This window comes from Heteronotia binoei, chromosome 14 (genome assembly GCF_032191835.1).
Source record: "Heteronotia binoei isolate CCM8104 ecotype False Entrance Well chromosome 14, APGP_CSIRO_Hbin_v1, whole genome shotgun sequence".
Lineage (NCBI taxonomy): Eukaryota > Metazoa > Chordata > Lepidosauria > Squamata > Gekkonidae > Heteronotia > Heteronotia binoei.
Genome location: NC_083236.1, coordinates 34,252,032 through 34,269,986, shown reverse-complemented (window position 1 = coordinate 34,269,986; position 17,955 = coordinate 34,252,032). Strand labels below are relative to the sequence as shown.

General features: G+C 41.3%; 1 protein-coding gene across 2 annotated transcripts; it reads left to right on the top strand.

The window, feature by feature from the left end:
• Positions 1-258: 258 nt before the first annotated feature.
• Positions 259-17,697, top strand: DNAAF1 (dynein axonemal assembly factor 1). 2 transcript variants are annotated; one of them, XM_060253701.1, is made up of 13 exons: positions 259-395; positions 894-1,007; positions 1,982-2,105; positions 2,821-2,912; positions 5,268-5,489; positions 7,006-7,172; positions 9,106-9,227; positions 10,194-10,387; positions 11,957-12,214; positions 13,994-14,103; positions 14,261-14,329; positions 16,045-16,423; positions 17,133-17,697. In XM_060253701.1, exons 1-13 carry the CDS (start codon positions 269-271, stop codon positions 17,234-17,236), a joined length of 2,082 nt encoding a protein of 693 aa, XP_060109684.1. In that variant the 5' UTR covers positions 259-268; the 3' UTR covers positions 17,237-17,697. The 2 variants fall into 2 exon arrangements, with proteins under 2 accessions (XP_060109684.1, XP_060109682.1); XM_060253699.1 differs by lacking the exons at positions 16,045-16,423; positions 17,133-17,697 and having other exon boundaries at positions 10,194-10,360; positions 14,261-14,362.
• The last annotated feature ends 258 nt before the right edge of the window (positions 17,698-17,955 follow it).

The window sequence follows — 17,955 nt, the reverse complement described above, 5'->3', positions numbered from 1 at the left end:
TCTTCAAGGTACCACAAAAGTCTGTTATTCTGACTGCAGTATACTAGCCTGGCTGCCTCTCTGGAATCAGAAGGAGTGATATTTGTATAATGTTCTCAAAGCAGTTCACAATAATAAAGTATTTGAATTAAAATAGGATGAGTAAAAGCAGCAATTAATTTTAATTTAATTTAATCACCTTTTAGCTCAAAGGAGCAGAACAAAAACAGATCAAAGACGGAGCATGATAAAACTTTCTTACAATTTGTCTAAGTAAGAATATTTGAAAATGCATCCTGTCCCTGAAGAACCTGGGCCAGGAGATGCTGTTGCAGAGCAGAGAGATGAGAAAGAGGTTAATGACTGCAGTCATGCTTATGTCCTGCCCAGCAATGAGGATAGCCTAATAAAAGCAGGTAATACCTTGAATATTTGCATTAATGAGTGAGTTGTTAACATATTTTGTAGATATGTTTCTACTAATATCAGTGTTTACTTCTTGCTGATATTTGGCCATATATTTAAATCCAGTCTGAACTGGTTGAACCAGTGTGGTATGGTAGAGAGTGCTGAAATAGTATTGGATCTGGGAGGCTCCAGTTCTAATCCTCCCTCTGCTTATGGATGCTTGCTGAATGAACTTGGGCCAGTGACACACTTTCAGCCTGTTGTGAGGGTAAAGTGGCAGAGAGGAGAACAATGTAAGCTCCTTTTGGTCTGTGGCTATCATAATCTACATCTGGAAAGGATACTTTATGCCAGAGAAGCCTCATGAGATTGCACCCTCTAACGCACTGCAAATTTGCTTTTTACCCTCCTCACCCTCAGTGGTAAGGAGGGTGACAGGGTCTTCTGTGTTGTGCCTTATACAATTAAACATTTACCAAGCCCATTCGCTTCTCTCTCACTTCTAGAACCACAACTGCCAGAAGGCAAACAGGAGACCAGGAGGGAAATGGTGGATGGCACCAACCTGGAGCAACATAAGTGGGAAAGTATTAGGAAAGACTACGGAACTGGAGAACCAGGTGATTGCAAGGGCAAATTATAACGGTAACTCCAGTTTTGAAGCTAGGAATTAATTTGCCATCTTAATTCTCCTGTAACATTTTGTTGGGCACCTAGGGATTTGTTTTTAAGCTTGACCTGTAAGAAATGCTGTAATCTTGCCAGGATATTCAGGGGTAGATAGTAAGGTAGGTATGTAATTGGATGGGGTAGGAAGATGTTGGGGATGAAAATTTTCATTCCCATGCTTCTTTAATATGCAACTTCATAGCTATATATAATATTGGCACTGTTGGGAGGGCTCCCCATCACTGACCCTGCTCCTGTGCTTTAACAATGGCCCAATATGCCTTTAAGAGCATAAGAACGGTTTTGCTGAATTGGGCCAAGAAATACTTTTAGTCCATTATTCAGTGCAAATCCCACCCCAGTTAGGATTCTAGATGGTTTTCTGTATTGCAAGGAGAAATGGCTGTGGTGGAGAGCCTGTAAGAGGAAACATTTTGCTTAGAGGGCAGGGTTAATTTCTGCTGTGCTGGAAATAGCATTTTCTGCTTTAATGAGCATTGTGCCACCACTGGGTCCTCAGGATTAGGCCAAAAATCCATGTAAATATTTTTTTTCTTTCTCACTTTTGTTTAATACTTTTAGAATGATGCTAGGAAAAGTGTGGCACAAAACCACTGCTGTCTAGCAGATGTTCAGCATATCCATGTTTCTGGCTTTCTGCTCAGTGGCCAGTATACAAGTATACAGTATATACAGTATACATTATACAAGGAAGTGCTTGAATAATTCTGTACAGCAAAATGTTAGACTTTTCAAACCAAGCTTCTCTTTCACAATAGTACTTTGAAATTTCCTTGTGATTCCAAAATCACTTGGGACCCAAGTCTGAATTTTGATTTCTTTGTTCAACTGGATTTCTTGGATCTGTACATTTAGACAAATGTTGCCATGTGCTTGTTTCCATATAAACATATAATTGTTCAAGCCCAAGAGAAAGGAGGCAGCTCAGTGACCGACACACAACAGAATAAAGAGAAAGTAAATGGTAATTGTAAGCTAGTGACTGACTCATCCAACGAAAAATCAGAACTGAAACAAGGTGGAATGAGGTAAGTTAAGTTTCTAACAGTATTCTGTACAAACTTATATGGGCAAGACAAGCAAAATGTTCTCTTAACAATATAATAAAGTGTTGAAGGGCATTCTCCCTTGCTCTCCTTCTCTAACCCTTCTCTTGTTAGTATTGACCATAGCACAATGTTTTGTCTGCAACCCGAGTGAGCCAGGCGTAGCTTTTAACCAAGGTGTGATGCTGCATCAGTGTCAGCAATCCATTTTGAATATTTCTAGATATTTTCAGAATCCAGGAAAAGGATTCGGAACCTAGTGATTGGTCAGGATTGAGGACAGACTCTAGGAACTGTTGTGGAGAAAATGTGATGAATGAGCACATTACGGAATATTTGATGATTGAGCACATTAGGGAAAGACCAGACAATCTGGGGGGAAGGGGACAGGGGGACAGGAAGCTAAGGGGTTTCTCATCCCTGCATGCGTTTGTGGTCTCCTTCTTAGTGAAGAAACAGGCTTTTCATTTTGCTTTTTTCTCAGCATAGAGAATGTTCAGCTGCACATTCCTGTATATAAACAGACTGGAAATAGCAACCAGTTCTAAAAGACAGAAGATTTCAGAAGTCTTGGCAGAAACAACTTGCTAATGAATTACTTTATAGCAAAGATAAAGACTGTTTACAAAAAGCTTCTAGAATGTATATTTTTAACTAAGTCTTTTTCAGTAGTTCATGCTTCCTGTTAATTTTTTAGAATGACCAAAAAGCTGCTGAGAGATCTCTGCAAACAGCATAAGTTATACATGACCCCAGACTTGAATGACACCCTCTATCTCCATTACAAAGGTAACAGTTGACTGTTACGTGCTGCAGTGCAGCTAAGCAACATTTCTGTAAGCTATGATGATGTAGGCAGATAATTGGTGTTTGTTAAAGAAGCAAATGGAAACACAGAAGCATTTGTTTTAGTGTTTTAAACTATATGCCACTTCTCCATCCCAGAGGACATTCAAAGCTGCTTACAAATATTAAAAAACTAATATGAAGCACAAAACCAGGACATTTTAATATTATTTATTTATCATAAGGCAGAATCAGGGGTGGGATGGTGGCTCAGTGGCAGAGCATCTGCTTGGTAAGCAGAAGGTCCCAGGTTCAATCCCCGGCATCTCCAAAAAAGGGTCCAGGCAAGTAGGCGTGAAAAACCTCAGCTTGAGACCCTGGAGAGCCGCTGCCAGTCTGAGAAGACAATACTGACTTTGATGGACCAAAGGTCTGATTCAGTATAAGATATGTTCATATGTTCATATATGTACACAAGGAAGTATATAAAATATATATAATAATATAAAAGATGTAATCAAGTAGATACAACAGGTAAGCAGACAGATTGAGCAATCCCCCTAAATACTAATATCTAAATTTTCAGTCCTCTCAGTCACAGCTGGGGGAGAGTTCAACGAGCTCCATCACATCTCCCTGGAAAGCATGATGCTCACACTCCTGTAATGGATGGAAAATACCTTAGCAGGCTGCACCACAACCACATTTGAGTCCTGGTATTTTGGCCCATTTAAACAACAAATCCTGTTCATATTCTATTAATTGTTTTCCATATTATACATGGCAAGTCAAATCCTACAGGCCTCTCTGGTATTTATCAGGTAATGGATATCACTGGAACTGATTGCATCCATGTTTGCAACCATTCATTCCCTAGAATGAAATGTTGTGATTGCAGGATTTGTGCAGATCTTATTACTCTGTGTCAGGATCTTAATCTGGATAGGCCCATGTCAGCCATCTCTTTGTGGATGGGCGACTCCCTGTTTTTAGTGATCTTTTAGAATTCACAAAGAAGGCCATCTTGTCTTCAGAGATGCAGGGAAGCAATGTGGCACAACATGGGTAGCCAATGTCAGAGTGAGTTTAATACATCTGCTGATGGTTCTCATTGTTGTGCTGAGTTGGACATCAAGTTTGTGGACATGGGAATTGTTGAGCCACACTCAAGTACCATATTTTGCAGTACTATACACCAGCCCCAAAGCTGAGCATCTAAGTGTTGTAACAGATGCATCTCAAATTGTGCCATATAATTTCTGGGGAATATTGTATTGTGTGTATATTTTTGCTGCTACGTTGGTAAAATTATGGTAATGATTCAAGATCCCATCCAGGGAAATGTCAAGATACTTAGGGATATGGTTGTGTTTAAGTTGGGTAATATTAAGGTAGACATTCAGTTGTTATTGAGATAGAAACGGGAGCATTCTGTTTTTCCTGAACTTGGGATAAGCCACCATTTACAGTAGTAGCCAAAATTTTGAGGTCCCTAATCAGTATTTCCTTTAATAATCTATTAAATACATGTTTCAGAATGAAGTATACACTAAATTCCCCTTGTGTTAGTAGAAGCTAAGAACTGCTCTTATGGATAAGAGTCATCTAGTCCAGCACTCTGTTACCAACTGGCCAACCAGCTGTCTCTGGAGGTAAACAAGATATAAAAGTGATGCTGTTCACTGGTTGATTTGTCTCCAGAACATACCAGTTTTTTTGTGCTTATGTGCCCAATCTTGCAGGTTTGTTGAATTTTGTGACTTTTGAGTTTGCAGTTTGTTATCAGTTTTGAGCCCGCTTCGGTGGGGTAGGGTGGGATATAAATCGAATGAAATAAATAAAATAAATAAATAAAATCTAAGGTCCCAAGCCAACAAAAGTTAATAATGATAGTAGCCTTATTCTTCCCATCTTCACTCAAAAACAAACTTCTCTGGATTCCCCAAGCAAGTCCCCTATGCATAGGACTGCAATTTCTGTTTTACTGAAGCTCTTTGAACAAGTGCTACATAACCAGTTTGCTTTCAGTGGGGCATAGACATAGCTAACTGGCTGGATTGGGGCCAGTATGTACTGACTGATCAAACCAGGCTGTTACTCGAAAAGTAAGCCTTGCCAGTAGAAACCCAGATAAAAAAGCCACCCCAGGGGAGGGAAACAATGTTCTGTCTCCCACTGTTCTACAACCATTCTGCATGGTGCAGTACCATTGCTAAAATTGAGCAAGTCTGGGCTGGTCAGGATCTAGGTGCAAGACTATCAGAGAGTATAGTCTCTTACCTCACTCTGCTGCTGCCATGATGTCTACTTAGGTGTTCTCCCAATATTGCATCTTTATTATCCCCCCACCCACCCTAGGATTTGACCGTTTGGAGAATCTGGAAGAATATACTGGACTGAAATGCCTATGGCTAGAATGCAATGGCCTGACAAAGATTGAGAACTTGGATGCGCAGAAAGATTTACGTTGCCTTTATCTGCAGCTCAATTTGATTCATAAAATGGAGAACCTGGAACCAATGGAAAAGCTGGATTCTCTCAACCTCAGCAACAATTACGTCAAGACCATTGAGAACCTCTGTAAGAATCTCAGCCTTCAGTGATACAAGATGCATTGTTTCAGAAATGTATTTGAGTGCTCATGTATTAAAATACAGGGAGAAAAAAAATCCATAGCAATTTTTGAATAGCCTCTGGTGAAGGCCAGGTTAAAATTCATAAATTTAGAAGGAAAGATAATTAAGTCTTCGTAAGGGTATTAAGACTAAGCTGCTCTGCAGTCATATCCTTGACAATACTGAAGTTCTTTAAGCAGCTTCTTCAGCTAGTCAGCTGTATAATACGATTATTTTCCCTAGTAACTTGTAATGAAACTTACCAAAGCAACCTTGAACCAATTATTTTCTCTCAGCCTAACCTGCCTTACAAGGTTGTGAGGATTAAACGGAGCGGGAAGAACACTGAATTGCTGTCATGAACTCCTTGGAGGAAGAACAGGATAAAAATACCGTAAATAATAAACCTCAGGTTCCCCTTTGTGAAATTTATACTCATTCTTTCTTGCATTATTGTCACCAGATGTAACGTACAATATGTATTTGCCTTTAACTAACTTTAGCGCCATTGATTTCAGTTTTATATACATAGGACAAGGTTTGGAATTTTGCTTCACCAATCAGCTTCTTCTCATGGTGCCTTCTCAAAGGATTGTTTGCTTCTCTGCCTTTGATCTAAAGCAGGGGTGGCCAAACTGGCTTAATGTAAGAGCCACATAGCATAAACATCAGATGTTTGAGAGCCGCAAGACATGAAATCTGAGAGCTGCAAGGAAGGAAGGAAAGAAGGCAGGCAGGCAAATAGATGGGGGAGGTGAGGGGGAGGTGGAAAGAAAGCAACTTTAACTTTAAATGCATTCTCCAAGTTGGCTTGGTTTGGAGAAGTGATTTAAAGAGAGAAATACTTTCTCCATGCTGGCCAACAAGGTCGTGGGGGCTTAGAGAACCACACAATATGTGTGAAAGAGCCACAGTTTGGCCACCCTGATCTAAGGCCTTTCTACATTATACCAAGTCTCTTCAGTATGCTCCTGGAGAAAGTTCAGAGAAAATCTTGATTTACTATTTTTAGAAAGATGTACAAAGCTGTCCTCTTCTACAGGGGCTTTTAGATGAAGCTTTGTTTGTGAATACTTCTGAGGACATCCATAGGGAATAAAAGGGATTATTATTACCAAGACCTTGTTTGTATTGCTGTGGTTGATTTCTCTTTGGTGTTTAAATTTTTTTTTCCTTTGGTAATTGTTTGCTGCAGCAAATCTTTAAAGAAAAGCAAAATACATACATTTGCATTAGTAAATATCCAGGTGCTGGCCTTTAAACTTTGCTGTGAATCTTGCCTGCTCTCCCAAAATCAGAAAATGAAATCTTAGATTGGGTTCATGCTGTTCTGAGACCTAAAATACAGTTTTTAGAATCTTTGCTATGGCAGTTGTACTGCAGTCCTAAGTTGATTCTTTGGTGGTTCTGTTCATTTTGCAAAGATTGCTGGAATTAATTTTCTTTTCTTTTCTTTTCATTGCACTGTTATTGTTCAACAGCTTGTTTGAAAGTTCTGCACACTTTGCAGCTTGCTCACAACAAATTACAAACAGTGGAAGACATACAGCACTTGCAGGAGTGTCCAAGTATCAGTGTCCTTGACCTTTCTTACAACAAGCTAGATGATCCAGGTATTTTAAATGTCCTGGAGACCATGCCTGATCTGGTAAGCACAAAGTAACTCGGGATTCCATTTGTCCTGATCTACTATTTTTAAGGCATAGTAGTGTCCTCTGCTGACAACACCAGTGAGAGGCTTGTATTACATCCATTGGCTACAGATGATTGACCTTACTTTGGCCGAATAGACTATGATGCTGTGAAAGAAAGGTCACAGTATTCTAGCAGATGACCAAGAAGCAGAATCCAGAATGGGACTAATCTAATAAGAATGGGTTTGATTCTCAATAACTTACTGGGGGCAAGGAATGGATTTAGATCCTGCCCCAGTATCAGTGACTATGCCCTTCTGCTATTACCCATAAGAGATTTGCATTTGCTTTGTGTGTAATAGTAACCACTGAACTTTTAACAGTGAAGGCAGAACCTGCCCTCCATCCCCGGCACTAGGTTTTTGTGCTCATCAACAGGAATCTTGTAAAGGGGCACTCTGTGTTCAGAGTTCGCAGAAAAAAAGCTGAGTTGTCAGGGTTGTTTTCATGAACATTTTCATACCTACTGAAAATTTATTTCGGTTTTTGGTCATTTTCAGAGGCATTCATAAGAGAGGGGAAAGGGTCAATGGTAAGGAAAGAATGACTCCCTTTGGGAAGGAAACCAGTGCAACACACACTTTGCCCTGGTTACTTTAAGAACAGGGTATTCCTTCTGTCCAGTACTCATGCTCATGCTTATCCAACGCCTTTAGAATGGTAATTGGTTATTATCGTTGTAGAATAAAGCATATTAATCAATTTAATCAAAGGATTAAAGTTGCAGATTTGAAACTGATTGAAATGTGGACATAAATAACTGGTCACGATATAGAAGTGCTTCTCCTCCCAGTCCCAAAGGAATGCACAAAAACTGAGGCCACAATTGTAGGCACACTTACTTGGGAGTAAGTCCCACTGAATGAAGTAGGATTTACTTTTAAGTAAACATGCATAAAGATCATGCTGTTAACCATAAGTGATAAATTGTCTATTAAATTATAAATAATCTCCTGACTGAGAAATCATTGTCTTCTGAAAGAGGCATCCTTCTTAGGGTTTTGCAGTATTTTAGCATCACTCATTATACTGTATATACAAGTAAAGGGCCTGTGAGACTCATGGGGGGGGGGGGGAATCCCACATCCCTCGCCCCATTGCTGAGATGGCAAGTCTCCAGGCCCCACCACTCAACATTAAGCCCAGCAGCTGGTGTCTGCTGCCACTGTAGTACCTGCTGGCATCTGCCCCAGTATTAGGGCTACCTCTTACAAGAAGTGGCTGCTGTGGTGGCTGCTGGCATCTGCCATTGCTGTGCTTGGGTCCAGATCAGCAGCCAGCATCCACCACCACCATGCTCGAGCCCAGTGAGGCTGCTGGTGTCCTCATCTCTTGATCCCAGGCTCTCAGCAGGTGCCACAGTGCCTGGGCTCATGAGGCTGCCGACATCCTCTACATCAGCTGGGCCTGCCAGCACAGTGGCTGGCTGGAGTGGTTTCCCTAAGTGCATTGTCTGCACGTGAAGACAATTGTATTTTTGAAATCCCCCTGTGTTTTGTGTTTGTTTGTTTTAAGATTTTTCTGCAAACTTGGGGAGTTCTCAAGTTTGGCTGCTAGTATACAGATGTGGCACTGTTGCAGAATACCATAACAAGAGGGACAAGTCCTTTCCCCAAGAGTTTATGCAATCTAAATTTTTAAATGCTTACTCTTCAGCAAAAATCACCACACACTGTTGTCCTTAATAGGTTTAATGTAGATGACTCTTGTTAAAAACAACAGCAATTAGTTAGTGCCCATGGCAACATCACTTTAGATATGACTGAAAGTTCATTGAGAGCTGAACCTTGAGAAGAATGGTATTTTATTAATTTAGCCAAATAACTTTCATTCTGGGTTGGCTTTAGGTGCTCTCCAGAAATAATTTTTTGTTGTTTCCTCTTGCAGCGTGTATTAAATTTGATGGGAAATGAAGTAATTAAGAAAATAGCTAATTATAGAAGGACGTTTACTATCCGATTGAAGCATCTGACGTATTTGGACGATAGGCCAGTTTTTCCAAGGGACAGGTAAAATGGAGAGGGGTAGCAAGTGCAATAGAATAATTCACTACTTCATCAGTACTGGACTATCTCATCTGTTAAATGGCATTTTCCTCACAGAATTATGATAGTTAAAATGGGGGGTGGGGTGGGTTGTAGAAAAAGCCCAGCAGGAACATATTTGCATATTAGGCCACACCATTTGCATATCAGGCCACACCCCTGACACCACCATTGTTTCACACAGGGCTTTCCTGTAGAAAAAGCCCAGCAGGAACTCATTTGCATATTAGGCCACACACCCCTGATTCCAAGCCAGCTGAAACTATGTTCCTGTGCATTCCTATTCAAAAAAAGTCCTGGTTAAAAAGAAGTCCTTTAAAGCACTTATAAACCAAAATCTTGATTCTAAACAAATAAGGCAAGTTCTTGTAAGTGGTGGCCCTAATATCATTAACTTCTGGAACATAACCTGGACTAGCCTCAAATAGAGATATTGTTTATCTCCAGAGAGGTTGTGAACCCATGACCACTTCCAATCCAGGGCTATTTTTGTAGTAGGAATTCCTTTGCAATATTAGGCTGCACACCCCTGATGTAGCCAATCCACCAAGAGTTTACAGGACTTTTAGTACAAGGCCTACTATAAGCTCCAGGAGGATTGGCTACATCAGGAGTGTGTGGCCTAATATGCAAAGGAGTTCCCACAAAAAAAAAAAAGCCCTGCTCGAATCCCATAGTGATGGTGGCATTTCTATGTGGGTGGACTAATGTCCTTCTCTTTTTATTTATTTATTTATTCGAGATTTATATCCCGCCCTTCCCACGAATGGCTCAGGGCGGCACATGGTCAGACCATAAGCCCTGCATTGGCCCGCCTCTGTCCTCCCTTGTAGGAGCCTTCAAATGCTCCACTTTGCTCCAGTAAATCCCAGCACAATAAACAGAATGCACTTTGAGATAGCTGATGGAACTCTTGCTTGTTATGATTAGGGCCTGTGCGGAAGCCTGGGCAAAGGGGGGCCGTGAAGCTGAGAAAAAAGAAAGGGAACTGTGGGAGGCCAAAGATCGAAAGAAGATCCAAGACAGCATTGATGCACTCAGCACAATCCGTCGAAGAGCTGTAGAGAAGAAAAGGCAACAGGAAATGGGAAGAAGTGGTGAGACATTGACCAGCAATCAAGAAGGTTTGTGGTTAACATTTGGACCAAAGATGCTGTACCTTAATGTTAAGACCTCCTGTACATTATTTAATATTAATGTACCTCAATGTTTTAAACATTTCTCTCCTGCCTTTGTCCAAAATCCAGGACAATTCCAAATAAATAAAACAAAGCATGTAAAACTATTATAAAGTTCTATAAAACAGCACTATTTATGTCAGACCCTCCAAGATATCCTTTTAACAAAGGAAATCTGCTCCAGCTTTTGGAATGAAATCTATATTCAAGCCAATCTCCCAGTTCCACAGCAGAAAAACCCCATTGTAACTGCTAACCCAAACCTTGTAGGTGGCAGCAGAGAGAAATCTGAGTTGCTGCAAGATCTGAGAATTCAAATAAGTTTATGGGAAAGTAGGACCTTAGGTAGTGTGTAGTATTTTTTAATGAAATGTTTTAGTTTTTATACATCAAAAGAAAATTTAAAAGGAGAATTCATATTACAGCCATTTATGGACATTATGAGTCATCTAATTAATTAAAGGGACCCATAAAGATTCCAACTGAAGCAAACACCTTTGTAAATAAGCTTTAAATTAACACATATTTCCTTAACTTTCTCTCTCCATTCTTGGATATTCAGAGCATTGTTCTGCTTCCAATGCCTTGCTAGAATAATCATGGTGATGGATAGAAATTAAGTATAAGAGATCTATCTGCAGTCACTTAGGGAACCTTGCAGCATTATTTAATAATGACACTTCTGACCTTAAAAGCACCATCAATTCACATCCAGATTCCAACTTTTAATGAACCTTTTCCCAAAGCTTGACTGTACAAGGGCATCGCTGCCACATATGGATAAAACCAGTCATCAGTGAATTATAGTACTGACATTGCCTAGTACAGCTAACATATATCATGGCTAACTGTTGGAGGATGGGGTAAAGCTGGTGAATCATCTTATTATGTTTGTCTTAAGTGCTAAAGGTATAGGAAATACGAGATTAAGACAACACACCTCTTAATCCATCATAGTAATGCTCTTGCTCACTTCTCATTTGTTACACTGTGACTTGCTCAAAGAATGTTTGGGAGAATTGTGCTCTTTATTAATTGGGGAAGGAAGGATAGGAATTTTCTGCTTTTGGAGCCAAAATATCTTCAGATGACTATGCTAAGTCCATTATAGGCAACAGTGCCTCTAGTATTATCTTCAGAGCTCTGAAATAATTATTGTTTGCCTATGCTGAACAATACTTTTACCTCTCTTTGAATTGCATCTGGTGTCACTGAGGCCCAGTTTAAGGGCAAGATCACCTTGAAGTGACAATTGGCCACCAGCCAAGGAGATACAGAAGTTTATTTGTATCTATGGAATGGCAGGATGTAACTGGCTCCCCATCTCTTTTTTGTGGTTGAAAGAGTCCACAGCTGGTCTCTTTAATGATTTCCTAGCCTCAGCCTTGGGAGAACCGACATATCCTTATGACTTGTGTTTTTCAGTGAAACAGCAATGTTCAGAACAAGAATTTAGTATATTAATTTATCCTGCTGGTAAACTCACTAATTTTTACGGGTGTTGTGGTATTCCAGGGGAGAGTACATTTTCAAGCAACAGCACCATGACCGAAAGTACTATAGAGGAATCAGCTATGTCCAAAGAATTGGAAACAAAGGAGAAGATTGAGAAGTTTGTAGACGAAAGCATGAAAGCCCACGAGGAACTGGTTACAGCTGCAAACTTACAAGGTCCGATGGATAACTCCAAGAACATTAAGCCATATAATACTCAGCAAATGGTACAAAAAGCAAGTTTGGACTCCTACTCGAACAGTGGACCTGCTGAAGAAGGTAATGGTATTACTGCAGACAAACTGAAGAGCAATAATGAGAATGAGCAAACACTATACTGATTTTGCTCAAACCAAAGGCAAAGTCATAGATTCGTTTATTTAAAACATTTGTACTCCGCTCTCTCTATAAAAAAAGATATTTTAGCAGTAGTGTGCATGAAAATGCATTTTTTTTAAAAAGTATGAAGATAGCAGCATAAAAAACTAGATAAAATTTGAGGAAGTAAAACATTAAAAGCAAAGCCAGAGATAAAATATTCAAAAGAGTAATAATAAAAACAATTTGAAAACATGTGAACCAGCACAGTAAAAGCCAGTAAAAATTCAGATAAAAGGAAAAATAGAACTGTATACACATTGATGATACCAGACTGCAAATCTCTGAACCAGCTCTCCCAGCAGTGGCATGTAGATGTTAATCATTGTGGAAAACAAAATAGAACCCTGCAAGATCACCTAATTATTTCAACAAGGTTCCAAAAGTCATGTTTTTGAGGGAGCGCAGAATGGCACTTTGTTTTATGCGTTTATGTATAGCATTTATATCTGACCTTTCTGCCCAATTAAGTCCTGCAAAACAGTGAACGATTAAAATTTTTTAAAACATCAGGTATATATATTTAAAAACAGCTATTAAAAATAAGGAGACAAAACACCCACTGGCAGAAGACAGTGATCAAGGAGGATGGGTGGATCTCTCTGGGGAGAGAATTCCATAATTTTGGTGCCATCACAGAGAAGACATGTTCTTGGATTGCCACCCATCTAGCCTCAGAGGATGGGAGCACCCAAAGCAGGGCCCCTAAAGACTATCTTAATGGCTGGGCAGGGTTGAATTTTTAAAGGAAGAATGGGCATGCTTCTGCTGGTTGTCCCCTGCAAATCACCTACTCCCCTCCCTCCAAAAAGTGCTCTTTCTTCCCCAAACATTCATAGAGAGCTTAGCTAGGGAAGCAGTGCCTAGAAGTGATTACTTCTAGCAGAAGGGAACTCTTTCACTCACTAATTCTTCCTATCAAATGCTTCATCCTCAGTCTCCACTTGAAAGTCAGAGGATGCATATGTTTGTGTTCACCTTCCATTCAGAGTTGAATGTGAAACCTGTGTTTCAACATCTCCATCATAATTTTCAGGAGATTATGGGAAACATAGGTAAGACTGAGCTGTGAGTCCAGTTCAGCTGTCACCTTAGCTCTAAGCTTCTTAGGATAGGCAACATTAGCCCTCTCTCTATGAGAGTCATAATATTGACCTACGAGCTTGTTACAGTTTCAGACATAATGCAAATGAACACTTTATATAGAATGTAAAGTAGATTTGTGACCAGCATATGAAATGTAACAAATATCTTAGTTCATTGCTGTTAGAAAAACTTTGACAGAGCAGAAATGTGTAACATGTATCGTGCAGTCCTAAACAGATTTACATCAGTCTAAGTCCCTTGAAGTCAGTGGGTTTAGTATGGTGCAACTCTGAATTGAACATATTCGTCCAGAACCCTTAAGACAGAACCAAGACCCACTGTTTTCATTGGGGTTTATTTCTGGATTGACTTCCTTAGAACAAGTGATTAAATACAATCAGGATTTTAAAAAGAAAAAAAATGCCTTGAAATGTGAAAAAAGTAAATCGTTCCCCTAACTATGGAGCAAAATATTACCAAAAGAGAAGGGTATCAGTCCCAGTATGAATTCAGGCAAAGGAGTTAGAGGGGTGTCAAGACCCAGAACGTAATTCAGTATTACTTTTCCACCATATGTAATTGTCTCTTTTTTAGAAGTGCCAGTCGATAAGATGGCTGGGCCAGGACCACTGATTACTGACCTGGATGAATCTGAAGAGATTGAACAAATTAAGCTAGATGTATCAGAGAAACTCTTTCTTGATGTACGTATTAAGAATAAGAAGTGTGTGTGGGGGGGGGAATTGGGACTGGAATGGAGAATCCAACGTTTTGACTTTCTCCTTTTCCTACACATTCCCTTATTTTTCATTTTTAAAAGTGACTTTACTCAATAAATGCCTGGCTCATTTTAATTTTTAGGAACTGCCTGATTTGGAAGATGTGGATATCAGTGAAGCCTCACTGTGCAATGAGGTCTTCATCAACCAGGCAAGTCTTCCTAATTGACTTTCATCAGACTGAGGCCCTTTGAGTGCTGAGTACATGGTGCAAATGAGGGGATGTTCCTGAAAGGGCAACAATGACCCATTTGGAGGTTAGGTGATCCTTAGAACCTTTTGAAATTGGCCCATGGGACATACAAGCACTATGTGCATAAATGCTCGTGTAGGTCTCCTTCTGCATCAAGGAGGATGGTGCCTTCCCACGTGCTCCAGCAGACAGGGCTTCTTCAAATTAGTTAGTTTGTTATCCCTTGTACTGGGGGGAGGCCCTCCCAGCTGGTCCCCACTCAACTGAGAATAGTCACTTTGAAGCTTCTGTTCTCTTTCTCATTTGTCAGCCTAAAAACGCTTTGATGGAGCCTGCCTTACCCAGCCCTGTAGCCAAGATTTGAAGAATTGGGGGGCCCTGATTTTTTTCAGGGGGCACATAGTGGCCCCAACCTCCATGGCCTTCTCTCCTACCACCGCTGAGGAGGAAAGCTGCCAGCTCACTGCCATACAGCCTCCCCCTTCCTCACAGCTACCCCAAGGTGATCCCTTTCCACCCCTCTTCCAGCAGCTCTGGTGGGGAGCCACTCAGAGGTTTAGATACGTGCTGCACAGTCTCCTGCCCTTACCTGTAGCATGATCCAGCTAGGCAAGCCCGGTGGGACAAAGGGGGGCAGGATGGAAGGCACCACCAAGTTGCAACTGACTTATGGGGCTACAAGACCTCCAATTCGGATTTCTTCCTGTCAGAGGGCGAGCCGAGGCTGCCCAAGTGCAGCTCCCACCTTCGCTCAGGTGGCCAGCAAGACCAGGCCAGAAAACCCATGCAGGCGAACATCACCTCTCCACTGTTCCCCAGCCCCGGACTGCAGCTGGGACCTCCACTTGTGTGCGCCAGCCTACCCTACCCTGCCTGCAATGGAGCCATCCGCCCCCTACCCCCACCGCCCCACTTGAGGGCCAGTATGGCCTCTTCTTGCAGGCGCCCTCTAGCACAACGTCAGCCCAACGTGGAGCTTAACTTTCAGTCCTAGGCGCTGAAAGTGCCCTGTTGTTTCTGCTTGCCGAGGGGTCAGTGATTTCTTCCAGCCCCTAAGCAAGCAGAAGCAACACTGAGCTTAACTTTCAGTCTTGGGCACTGAAAGTGCCCAGTTGTTTCTGCTTGCTGGGGGGGGGGTCAGAGATTTCTTCCAGCCCCTAAGCAAGCAGAAGCAACAGGGAGCTTAACTTTCAGTCCTGGGCACTGAGAGTGCTCCCTTGTTTCTGCTTGCTGAGGGGTCAGATATTTCTTCCAGCCCCTAAGCAAGCAGAAGCAACACACAGCTTAACTTTCAGTCCTGGGCTCTGAAAGTGCCCCATTGTTTCTGCTTGCTGAGGGGTCAGAGAATTCTTTCAGCCCCTAAGCAAGCAGAAGCAACTGTGTTATGATCACGTCCCCTGAGCAAGCAGAAGCAACAGTGTATGATGACAGCAGAATGGAGAAGGATGCAGCCGAGGCACTGGAGGCTGGTTGGCCTAGCAGTCAAGGGGCTGTGCCCCCACAGGCCCCCTCGTAGCTACGGGCCTGGCCTTACCTATCCTGCCGCTCACACACAGAGTTTTCTGAAGGACTGTCTGCAAGATAGTGGTGAGAAAAGCCAGATCATTGGTCCCCAAGGTAACAAAAGAAATTGTGGAAAGAATTTTTTCAAGCTGGTTATTTTACCTTTCTAGCAAACCTGCCCTCTGAAGATTGAAGTGATTTCTGAAGGAAGTGATAGTAGTGACCGCACAGTGGTAGAAAGCAAGACAGCTGCTTCTGGCAACACAGTAGCAGAGGAGATTCCAGCTGCCATCTTTTCAAGCATATATAAGGTATCTGAAAACAGTACAAAGGCAGCTGCAAAGCCCATGATAGAAGATTTACTAGTACTAAAAGAGGAAAACTTGGAAACTGAAAGTCAGCCAGAAAAACCTTTGAAGCCATTGATTGAAGAGATTTTGCCCAAGCCTTTGGAGTCTTCAATAAAGCCATCAAAACCTGATGAAACAACTGAACCACCCCCAGAAGGAGTGGGAGATGGGGAAAGCCAAGCTACATCCAAAGGCCCAGGTAAATTCACACATGCAGGGTCGAGGTGACAATCCCCATAATTTGGTGAGCACCTATTCCATTGCTGTTCATTTATATTCTTAGGAAATTGGTTCAGTGGCATCTTTGCCACTTCCCAAGGCTATTCCATGAACTGATGACTGGCTTCTCATCACACTGTTTGCACGCAGAAAGCCTAGCCACTTTCCCACATGATCACACATTGGGTTCTACGCACATAGAGCTCAATGCACAGATTATTGTGTGCAGTCAAGAAGGCATGTTTACTCAAGGCAATATGTGGCTCACTTTTCACTTCAATGCTATTTGCTCTTCAAAAAATACCTTTGGGTTAAATTGCATTGGCGGGGGGCTGTTTAAACTGTGAAAATGGGTTTCATTCAGTGATGTGGCCCCAGTCCAGTCTGAGTGCCCCTCCCTGGTAGGTTATTTGGGGGGTGGGTTTTTAACTGGGAGATGAGTTAACAGTTCTCCCAGGTTCTCACCTACTTGGGCCTTCAGATGTCCAGTTGAAAAATATGATTTCACAAATAAAAATCTTTTGAACATAGTTGCATTTGCAGGAAGCAAAAGACATTTCTCTCTGCTCCACCTAAAAGAAAAACTTTTTTTCCTTCAAATGCAGCTGTCTTCAGAAGAGTTTGAGGTTTTTGCAATTTTTAAAAGTTACAGTGGTTAAAAAAACGCTTACAATTTCCTTCCTTAACAGGGTTTGTCTCTGAAGCAGCTATTGTACCATGCTCTCTAGAAAATGTAGGATCCTGCTGCATACCAGAAAGTAACAGTGAAGACACAAAGTATGGATTGGACTGAGCAATGAAGAAACTCAGCCCAGTTGACTTGGATTTGTTCTTTTGCCTTATGAGGGGATGGAGTACATGCAGCAATATGTCAGGTGGCATTAGTCACAAAGCCTGTGCCTTTAATTGTGCATCTTGATGCTGTCACACTGCTGCATGCCCTACAGAGTATACAAAGGTTGACTCTTTTCAATCTTGAGTTTGGCCTATGCCCTCTGTGGCAAGTGAATTTGAAGGCTTCCAAGCCACCATTCAAAGTATTGATCTAGTTTTTTACTAGTTTCTTACAAGTGTCCATATTAGCAGGATCCAGAAATATATTTAAAGCACTGGGCAAGTTGTGCTTCCTTCTCCCCCACTGAAATCCACGGAATGTAAAATGTTCTTTGTTTTGCTTTGTTTATAGAATTTATTGCTTGTTTCAGGGGTTTGTCTTTATTTGTAATTCATTCTAAGTAAAAAATTTCATCCTCATTGAACTCGCATGTTTGCATAAGAGAAGTCTGCCATGCATGCCTCTTTGTGGAAGACAAGAATGAACAAACACAAGGCGGCCTTAATACTGAATCAGACCATTGGTCCATCAAGGTCGTTGTCTACTCAAACTGGCAGTGGCTCTCCAGGTACTCAGTCAGGGTGTTTCACATCACTTAATTTTGGATCCTTAACCTGGATTTAACCAGGGCACTTCTGCATGCCAAGCAGATATTCTGCTGTGGAGCCAGAGCCCCT

What these genes read in the sequence shown, in the direction of transcription:
- DNAAF1 (XM_060253701.1), top strand. Translation starts at nt 269, where the DNA reads ATGCATCCTGTCCCTGAAGAACCTGGGCCAGGAGATGCTGTTGCAGAG. An exon ending in CCAGTTTTTCCAAGGGACAG is followed by an intron (nt 9,228 to 10,193) that starts GTAAAATGGAGA and finishes TGTTATGATTAG; the next exon opens with GGCCTGTGCGGAAGCCTGGG. An exon ending in ATTGACCAGCAATCAAGAAG is followed by an intron (nt 10,388 to 11,956) that starts GTTTGTGGTTAA and finishes GTGGTATTCCAG; the next exon opens with GGGAGAGTACATTTTCAAGC.